The sequence below is a fragment of the Austrofundulus limnaeus genome, unplaced genomic scaffold, assembly GCF_001266775.1.
Source record: "Austrofundulus limnaeus strain Quisiro unplaced genomic scaffold, Austrofundulus_limnaeus-1.0 Scaffold287, whole genome shotgun sequence".
Classification (NCBI taxonomy): domain Eukaryota; kingdom Metazoa; phylum Chordata; class Actinopteri; order Cyprinodontiformes; family Rivulidae; genus Austrofundulus; species Austrofundulus limnaeus.
The window spans coordinates 423,896-434,591 of record NW_013952689.1 but is presented as its reverse complement, the minus strand read 5'-3'; the positions used below and the strand labels follow the sequence as shown (position 1 = coordinate 434,591).

Genomic DNA, 10,696 nt, shown 5'->3' with positions numbered 1-10,696 from the left:
CTGTATGCTGACAGTGGACTTGTTTGGAATTGATTTTATTTTTTAGTGAATAGGGGCAGATATAAGTTTATACTTCTTTCTGCTCCTTTTCATTCATGATTTTATTGTGTTTTTCTTAGTTTTGTTAGTTTTTTATTTTTGATTTTGTATGACTTGTTTTTATAGATCATTTTTATTGTTTTATGAATGAATGAAATAAATACAATAACTGAAAAAAAATGAATTATCAGGAAGGATTACAGCTGTAATAAATGAAGACAACATGAAACTCAAACCTTTTTGAGCCAGTTGTTCCTGCAGTCTGCTAACCGGCTCGTGTGGTGATGCATCTCAGATAACTTGTTGATGGCGTCACTCAGCTGTTTGGCCAGAAACGGGTTTCTGCGACTAAACTCTTGAACGGCAGCATCAAGGTCTGCGAGAGAGCGACCACAGGAGTCCAAATCCTCCAAAAGACTCTATAAACCAAATATAGAAAGGCTCAAATTAACAGGGCTTACTGTACCTGAGCCATCTCTTCTTCTTCATTAGCTCCCAATATTTACTCTGGATTATCAATAAACTGTGTCTTGTTCTATGTCAACCCTCCTGGCTGCCAAAGGTCTGTGCTGAAAGTACTGAATGTTCCCTTTGCACTTGCCATTGGAGTAGCAATACCAACAAAGTCACAGCTGTGACACATTGGGTGATTACTCAGAACCAGTATAGGCTGATGTCTGCCGATACTCTGATATTTTTTTCTTCTCACATGCAGTTTGTTTTTTGCAAGGTGTCAGCATTTGTAAAACTTGAATCCTTTCACCATCATCAGATGCCAAATTGCCTGCTGGCTAGAATAGTGAGGTATTGACTTCCTAGGGCCGAGATTTACTCGCGCTTTGGTCCGCCTGCCGCAGCGCGCGCACACTGAGCTGTGCGGCTTCTGCATTTACGTTTCACTGCTGTGTTTATAGTTGACGTGCGGCGGCGCACGGCAAAGTGCTGTTCTTTTACGGACCAGCAGGTGGCAGTACCTCTAAAACCTGTGCATAGGTTGCAAGAAACGGGTGTAGAAGAAGAAAAACGGGCGTAGAAGAAGAAATGCATGATGTCACATAACTTTATTTTGTTTCTATTTTAGTCATTCATGTTCTCATTTTAATTTTGAAGTAGTTTTTTCTTTGCTAACTAAGTGTGGAGCTATCTGCCACAACTGCCGATGCTGCCTCCTGTTTTGGCCTTGTACCTTTAATTTTCTAAGTCTATTTTATAGTGATGTTAAATAAAATAAAACTACATTGAAATTTCCACTGTAACTTTCCTTCTCAAATTTGTTTGCATATTGTCTTATTCTCAAAGTCATCAACCGTTTCACTCTATAAAATTAGTTATGAAACAGACTTTTTTATAAGTGTAAGAAGAACAGTCGATGTTATTATAAATAGGAAACCTCAAATGGTATTGTAAATATAATTCCCATCATGAATCAAAAGAAAGCTTTGCTGCCTCACAGGGAAAATCCTCAAATTTTAATTTTGTTATTAAAAATCAAGTTTTTATTAGTACTGATCAAAAGAGTAATAGGTTTATTTTTCAGATGAGTAAATTTACTTCATACATTACTAGAACATACAATTCATTCTTCCAAGCCTTTCTACACACAGATTCATCTTTCTGCATCGCTTCAGCGACCTCCTTCCAAACATTCTGTGCCATTTGAACACCTTTATGATGTCTCATAGAGGGATCATATAAATGGTACATCCGGATACGTGAGCAGCTTCCTGTCGTCAACAGTGCCACGTGCACTAGCCTTTGCGGAGTTTAAAAAAATCGGAGGTGCACGACATGCGCCAAAATGACGCATGGGGCCAAAGTGCAGGGGCGGGGACGGTGATATTGTGTCACTTTTGGCGCGTGCCCCCTGGCACCCTGCGCGCACCCTGGCACCCTGCGCGACGCGTCAAGTACAAATCTAGCTTAAGATGGGTGAATCTTTGTGAAGGTAATTTCACTGTTTGGTGGTGATGACAGCATTTGCGCTTCCTCTCACACCTCACAGGGTTTTATTGTACTTTAATAGTTGATGGCAGTGTTTTTTGTTTTTTCCCAGGTTTTAGCCAGCTTTATGCCAGCTCCACAGGACGGGGGCATTGATCAGCCATAGTCCCAGAATAGTAATGTCATTGTTCATCTGTATGATCTTCAGCTTTGCTTCCAGATTCCAGTTCACACACGGGAGTGGGAGGTGGGAAAGGTGGGCAGAGCGTCTGTTTACAAAAACATCCACGGAGAGATTGATATACCCAGCCTTCAAGGCCAAATGGGGGTGGGGGGTGCCAAAATCAACGATCACAATTGTTTTGGAACAGGCTGACACAGAAGATTTGCTTGTCGTCTTAAACGTCTCACCAGAACTCTCAATGGCGAAAAGTTCCAATCAGCCAAATTTGTTGGTCAATCCTCACCTTTGATCCCGGGCTCAACTTCTCCAAAATCTATACATTCCCACCAGCAGGGAGCCACAGCTGGTCTGCGATCCCCAGTTAGAACAGCATTCAGCTTGGGGTTCATCACCCCCAGGGCTTCAGTCTGAGTGTTGACAGCCCGACATAAACCATCACAGAGAGTTGGCAGTCTCCACAAAGCCTGAACAGATGCCAGCACTTTTTTATTTCCTGATAGGCCAGATATCCACCTCTGCCAATCAATAGAAATCCAGTTATCATTAATCCTAATATTAGGGCTGGGCGGTATGACCTCAAATTCATTTCACTATATAAACTGAATCCCTTCACGGTAACGGTATATGTCACGGTAGAAAACTATCATAAAAAGTAAAGATAATGTAATTTTTAGAGCTTTTTTTGCAGAGAACTATAATCTTAATTAAACCCAGCATTTTTGCTTTAATATCTGCCTGTCAAACAATGGGCTTCTGTCTGCTGAACTTATCAGCTGCTGCTCTGCTGCTCTCTCATCTTCATCGCTGCACTCTCATCTTCATCGCTGCACTCTCATCTTCATCGCTGCACTCTCATCTTCATCGCTGCACTCTCATCTTCATCGTTGCCCGCTCATCTTTATCGCTGCGTGGCTGCGCGCTCATCTTCATCATCAGAGCAGAAGCTGACTTTACATTAGCAAGATGGATTTATGACTGAAGGAACGTCCAGGTCTTTTTTATAATCATCTCTGTGGGTAACAATACTTAAAAAACAAGTTTTTCTCCGACAATTGGGTGTGAAAAACTGCGGTTGTTAAAGCTTCTCTCTGTGCGACGTGCAGCGAGAGGAGAGGAGAGGAGAGGGAGGGAGGAAATGATCCCGCGACACGACTTAACTTGGAGGAGGAAATTTTGAGGATTATTATCCTCTCTACGTGTTTTAAAACGCTAGAATTTCTTCATTATATTTCGAACTCCTGCTCAGTTGTCCCTGCACTCACAGCCCTGTTGACACAGGTGCGATGACGTAATGACGATAGGACGGTAGAGAATAAATTTTTACCGTAAGCCAACTTCATACCGTTTCTACCGTCTCCCGCATATACCGCGCAGCCCTACCTAATATCCAAACATCTCCAATGTACTCAGTCAACACTGGAGCCAGGCACGATTCTCCACTCGCCCCACGAGTCCTGCATGCACCCCGCTGCATATGTTCCACTCAGACAAGAAGGTACAGACCTGACCCTCAACCTAATCTAAACTCTATTCACATCTTAGTCCTAAACCGAACCCCTGACCCACCAACATTACTTCCCCCACTGGGGACCTGGCTTTTGTCCCCTAAGGAACATTGGGTCCTCTTCAGGCTGTTTGTACCGGGAAACTGGTAAAAAAAAATCATCCCACCAGGTAGCAAAAACATGAGGCTCTTATAGATAGTAAATATTTGATGCTAGATGCCTGTTTCAAACCACACTGATCTTTGAGATTTAGAAGCATTCTGAAGTTATCGTCATGTATATGAATGTTTTTGTATGTATTAATATATATGTGAAGGTTTGGCTTCTAAATGCTGCATCTAACTACAGCACTTTGACAGAAGCTGGGTGATCGACACATGAACAATCCTCATTCTGTCATGCCTTTGAGAATTAGATGAATGATAAAATCTGATTTTGCTGCATAAACTATTCATGAATCTGGGTCTGTTTATGTGTAGTCAATAAAGTGGAAATGATTTTAGTCTTCTCACAAAGTAGACAGAATGTACCTTGAACTCTTCTTTGGCATGATCGACATCAGGAGATTTGTCCTTGAATTTTTTTGAGATAGTCTTGAGTTTCTCTGACATGTGGTGGATTCTGGAGCTGAAGTCTTCCTTTATTTCTCTGGTTCTCTGATTTTCTCTCTCTTTAGACAGAACCTGAAGCAGAAAGTCACAAAACAGTCAAGCGATTCTTGGCATATAAAACTCCTTTTAGATTTATTTGTTCATATAATGATGAATGCTGATTTACCTGATCTTCAATAGCTCCCAGAGCAAGAGAGACCTCAGCTAGCTGCATGGAGATTTCAGAGGGGAGGATGGTGTAGAGGTCCAGATACTTGCTTTGTTGTTGTTCTGCTAGTTTATCCACATTCTGACGATACGTGATTACATCCCCGTGTATGGTCTGCAGTCAACAAGAGGACACATTCAACAGAAAGAACCAGTGGCAGATCTAGGATTTTTCTGAGTAAGGGGCCATCAAGGGCCCACAATATTCATAGAGGGGCCAGTCTTTGTTCAACATCCTTTCACACAAATCCACAGTTTTGGTAAAGTGTATACATTGAACCAGTCATACATGTTCAAACACTTGTTATGTAATGTAATTTTATTTTTAAAAAAAGGGTACCACTTTAAAAACCATATATAAGAGCCTTACTTTATTAATTATTAATAAGTGTTTATAATTCATTAATTAAGGACAAAAAATAAACTAAACTGTACAGTTTCTTTCCAAATACTGAGCCAAAACTGTTTGTGTATTAAACATTTCAGACTAGTTTACTACTATGTAAGCACGATAATGATTAGGAAATGCATATTTTAACATAAAATATTATACTGTATTACTGCATTATAAATATCCACCAGTATTAAAGGGATCCTTTAATGTAAAGTGTAAAACTGTACACTATTTTGGATGTGGTGGGATTATTCCATATGTTAACATGACTTTTGTTTTACTTTTTTGATACATCAGCATTGTTGACAGTAGTAAAATGTTTGAACAATAGTTTCAAATATTGATAATCAACACTAAGTTTTATAAGTGATTTTTCACATTAAAGACTAACTTTTGGCATTTATAAATGTTTGTCATTTATAGTGTATACTGTATTACACTTTACGATAAGTCTCCCTTTAACAGTTGTGGATATTTATAATGCAGTAATACAGTACAATATTAATATGTTAAGATATGTGTTTCTTATTGTTATTGTGCTTACAATGTAGTAACCTAGTGTGAAATGTTTAATATAGCATTTTTAGATGTATTATGTACGTGAACAGATTTGTCTCATTATTTGGTAAGAAACTGAACAGTTTTGTCTCTTTCTCGTCCCTAATTATTACATAATAAGCATTTATTAATGATTTATAAAATGTTTACAGATGAACATGTCTATAAACTCTTTATAAGTCATCTATAAGGGGAGCCTTATTGTAAAGTGGTACCAAGAAAAGCTTGCACAGTAAATTCTCCTCAACAGTTTTTCATACATTTAACTCTACATAGATAAAATATTCTTAAACACAAAACATGTGAGAAAATCCATCCATTTGTCAGTTGAAAGACTTTGGCTGTGTCCAAAACGACAGGACGGGTCCTCCGGAGGACCCAGACTCCCCGGTCTCGGAGGGCCGGGTCCTTGGTAGACTGGGAAGACCGGAAAAAAAGAGGCTGTGGATTTGGACGGTCTAGCCTCCCCTCCTTACCCCGGCGTACGTCTTGTCACCTAGCAACTGTGACGACGCTAAACAAGCAAACTTAAATCAAAACTAGAAAAATATCAACACATTAGCATTATTAATATCACAAAACTATGAAATTAACTTAAAGGTATCATTTGAAGAACTAATTGACCTGCTGTAGGTTCATGTTTATTTCGCGTTTTTTATGACGAAAAAATAATATTTAAAAACATGTCCATACAAATGATAAAAGTATTAGAATTACAACCGCTAATTTTTTTTAATTTTTAAATCACCATATTTTTATTTAAAACGTATTCTTTTCTCTCGCTTCGTCCGCCATTACTAGCTTAAAAAAATCTCCGGTCGGGCCGCAATGCATTCTGGGATATGCTGGGCCGGGAAGGATCCATCGGACCTGTCCTTCGATTCGGGGAAAAAGAAGGACGTATTTGTCGGACGCATCGGAGGAGTCTTCCGTTTTGGACGTCCTTCGTCGCGGTGCTGTGACGTATGCGGCCGACAAATTCGACCTTCGGAGGACCCGTCCTGCCGTTTTGGACACAGCCTTTTTTGCAGGATTGTCCTAATTTTCTTAAGAAGAGAAGAAGAATTCTGTCAGCTTGATTCATTCTGGACTTTACTGTTTGACTCATTAGCACCTCTAGTGTTTGAACATGGAACTGCATCCACCATCATCACCCCCAGGTAAAAGACAGATGAGTGACAGGACAGGGCACTTCAGAGGGCCAATCAGATTTCCCTAAAATCGCCCCTGGAAGGAACATTAACTGACTTTCAGATTTGTTCTTAGAAAGTTGGTGAACAACAACAACAATTACATCCAGTGGTTTGGGCCAGATGTTTTGGGTGAACTACATCAGTCACATGTAATCACTGCTCTTGTGTACAGGCAACTGCATCTTTTACTTACCTGCATTTTACTAACAACCACAGAGTAAATCAAGCAGAGAAAGATCCTATCTAAACCCTCTATATCAATGTCATTTGTAAACTTTTTATTCAAATCTTTGCATTCCTGAAATGAAGGACAAGAGGATAGAAACACTCAGAGTTCTGAGCTTTTTAGGATCTATAAAATGTTCCCCAGGAATTATTTTCCTTTGACTGCTCAGAGACAGGCAGTCCTTCATGAGAAAAAAGTAAATCTTTTTCCTCTCCTCTCCACTCCTCATCAGTTCTATCTGGATCATGACCAGTCAGGACTGAATCCTGTCCCAGGACAGATCTAGTCCCTACACTGTCTGGTGCACTCTCTGTTTGTGTGCTATCTCCTATGATCCGGCACACAAACAACTCCAACAATGTTTAAATAATAGTTCCCAAACTTTAATAAAATACAAACTTACTGGACCCTCATACTGAGATAAAAACCTTTACCCTGTAAGATATATTCAAAAATGTACCTCAAGTTCCTGCAGAAGAGAATCAATATCTGATGTGGGATTAAGAAGCAGCTCTCTGGTCTCCTGGATCCAGGCTTTCACAACACCAAGTTCCTTTTCCACCTCCTCTCGTTCCTTCAGTTCCTGAGCTGTCTGAGCCAGTCTGGTTCTGGACTGGGTCAGGAGGCTGAAAACAAACAAACAAACAAACAAACAAACAAACAAATTCTCTCAGATTCTGAAAATCAAGAATTTTAATCAACAGAAGATATTTTAAACCTTTGAGAGCAGATCTCTTTAACGGCTCATTTTAACCCTTAAAGTGCCTGTGACATGCCTTCAAATACAAAAAGTCAAAGAAAATATCTTCATATTTAGGAGAATTGGCCTAAAACACATGATTACCCATTTTGCCACATAACTGGCGTAGTTTCCTTTAAATTTGGCTAATCTAAATTGAAACAGGAAGTGACATCAAAGGGGAACTCTTCAAGAAAGAAAACTCCCTGGTCTTTGATTGTAAAACAATATTTTTTGAACTCTGACTTTTCTTCATCTCTCTCTTACCAGTACTAAAATTATCTAAAGAAACATGAGAAAAAATCCTGCTGTCTGTTGTTAGCTGTTGTAGCAAAGCTCTGTTTACATGCAGACATTCCCCTTTGCAGGGAGGGTCACCCCCCCCCCACCCCTCGAGAATAAGCTATAAAATTATGTATTTTGACATTTTTAAATAAAATGACAGTCATTTTTGAAGGGAACTGTCCCCATCAAATTAAAAATGTAATTCATTGAAATCCCCACATTTACCATAAAACATTAGTTCATCCAGTGTTTCTCTTGCTTAACTAATAAATGTATTTCATTTTACCTGTAGAATACTCACATTAAGTGTTTTCCTATGTAGGTAAAAATCTGTTTAACAACCTGTTAAAATACACCAGAATGCAGGAAATGGCATTTACTTCTTTAAAAATTTTTCTGGGGAAGGACCCCCAGACCCCCCACCAGTTGGTCCACCCAGCATACAAATACTTACTCTTTTTTGTCTCTGAACATCATAAAATCAGTGATATTATCTGTGAAATTACTAATTGAACATCTGTTGGCAAATCCATAGCTTTATATTGCCATAGTTTTCAATTTGTAATTTTTACAAACACATCCTAAAATTTATGTTATAGATATTAATTTTGATGTGCCACCCCTGGTTTTTCAGTGGCTCCCCCGTGGCCCCCCCGAAAAAAATTCTGCTGGCGCCACTGCCCCTTTGACATCACTTCCTATTACTTCACATGCAAACATCTTAACAGCTGTTCATCTCAGTGGTGTGAAACTGCTTTTGCAATATGTTATCCATGTTATCTTTCCAAAAGTGCGTTCATATTCATCACAAAACGTTGATGTCACAGGCACTTTAAGTCCAGAGTGAGAGCAGGTCAGGTTTTACCTTTCCATCTGGTCCTGAACTGCTCTGATCTCTTTCAGACTGGGCAGCTCCTCCTGGTCGGCTGTTGGTGAAGGAGGAACTTCCACGTCGTGCAGCAGGCTGAGGGCATACTGACGCAGCAGTGTGAGGGAGGAGAGTTCCCGCTCCAAATCCTGGCTCAGCAAGTCATGTTGATCCAACAACGACTGCAGCATAGCTTTAGAAGCCTTCTCCACAGCACTGTCAGGGAAACGACTGTGGAGCTCCTCAGAAACGCCTCGGACTTTCACCATCTACCAAAACAATGGAAAATCAACTCTACTGCTTTTTTATCATCTACAGCCAAATTAACAGCTGTGAGTACTTTCTCTGTTTGCAAAATATCTCATAGGCCAGTGGACAAACTCCGAAGCAGCTAAGTGACGGTTATAACCCAGCAAACCTTACAGTGTAGAGTCTGGAAAATGTCAACCAAAGTACAAAATAGATTAATTTACCCCAAGAAAAATGTCGACGTGACCGGAATGTTCAGCCAAATCTTAGTGAAAAACAAGATGTTCTTGTCTTCACATTGAGTTCAGGAGTTGAAACAATGCTTGTGCATGTAGGAAATTATATAACCATTTTCTCAAAAACAGGAAATTCCTTTCCAATGGAGTCCGGGAAAGGGTGCAGCATCTGAGCAGAGTCTCATCCAATAAGAAATTTGTGTGTTGTAAAACACACGAACATCTGTCTATAAATTCTCAGGCTCATCTACTTTTGTTTGTTCGGTTCTGTTTGTTCCTTGTATGCTAAAGGCTGACTGTCTTGTTTGAACCGGACCTAATAAACTCTCCCTCTGCTGGCCAAGCTCTGGCTTCTGTTTTTTGACTCAGTACATGTAAGAGAGAAAAGCCTCAACATTTGGTGCCCAATGTGGGGCTCGAACTCACGACCCTGAGATTAAGAGTCTCATGCTCTACTGACTGAGCTAACATATGGTGTGGTAGTAGCTGAGAGTCATCACTAACATGTACCCTGAGTGCTAACTCAATGTATGATATACTATTTAACAAAACGGCTATAATCCTGTCATTTCTCAACACAACATGAGCTTAGATTCAAACTGAGACATAAAAACAGAGGGTGATATGCATTTAATGAAGGACTGTTGGGCCTTTTAGTGTTCTTGTGTTTTATACCTTCTCTTTGAAAGTCCTCCACTCTTGCGCCGTGTCCTCCAGGACCCTCTCCTGTCCTCGTGCCACGCTGCGCAGTCGTGTCCAGCGCTGCCACACCGTGGTCATTGAGCGACTAATGGTGGCCTTGCTGGCGTCGCTCCCCACCAGTTCCAGCTGAGCTGCTTGTTCCTCTAATCCACTCAGCTTCTCTTGAAAGCCACTCACGAGGGAAACAAGAGACTAACATATTTGTAGTTGTTAGTAAACCGTCTCACCACATTTGATGCATCTCATAAAGACCCTGAAAAATGAAGGACTATTTCACCCGTTCATACCCGATGGCTGCAGAGCTTGTCTTCAGCCTCCTGACTCGTGGCTGCCTTTGCAGTGGAAAACTCTGTCAGCTTCTTCTCTGCTTCATTCATGAGCTCAATAACCGTCTGCCTAGCCTCCTGGAAGGACTTCCACTGGGCTACACAACTGAGACACACAAAGTAAAGTATAGTATATAGTAGGGGTTCTTAACCTTTTTCACCTCAGGGCCCAATTTGTAGAACATAAAGTGGCACGAGGCCCAGTCAGACATTACCAATGTAAAGATCAAAATGATAATTATTCTAAATCTTGGTTTAATTTTTATAGTTTTTACATTCTAACTAAATAAAATACACTAACATTTTAAAAGTAAAACTCCTGTCAAATAATCACAAGACATGATTATGACAAACATTTTTATATTGTAACCTGCCCATAAAAATGTTTGAACAAATACAACCACTCAGGCTTATCAACACAAATATATATATA

The 10,696-nt window shown here is 40.0% G+C and overlaps 1 protein-coding gene across 1 annotated transcript in view; it reads right to left on the bottom strand.

Moving 5' to 3' along the window:
* Positions 1–10,696, bottom strand: part of syne1b (spectrin repeat containing, nuclear envelope 1b) — a gene marked incomplete in the record, with an annotated part of 311,340 nt that overhangs the window by 120,709 nt on the left and 179,935 nt on the right. Inside the window, 7 exon segments of the mRNA XM_014021303.1 lie at positions 276–458; positions 4,200–4,352; positions 4,447–4,602; positions 7,319–7,484; positions 8,748–9,019; positions 9,911–10,129; positions 10,225–10,369. Coding sequence (XP_013876757.1) covers positions 276–458; positions 4,200–4,352; positions 4,447–4,602; positions 7,319–7,484; positions 8,748–9,019; positions 9,911–10,129; positions 10,225–10,369 — 1,294 coding nt within the window.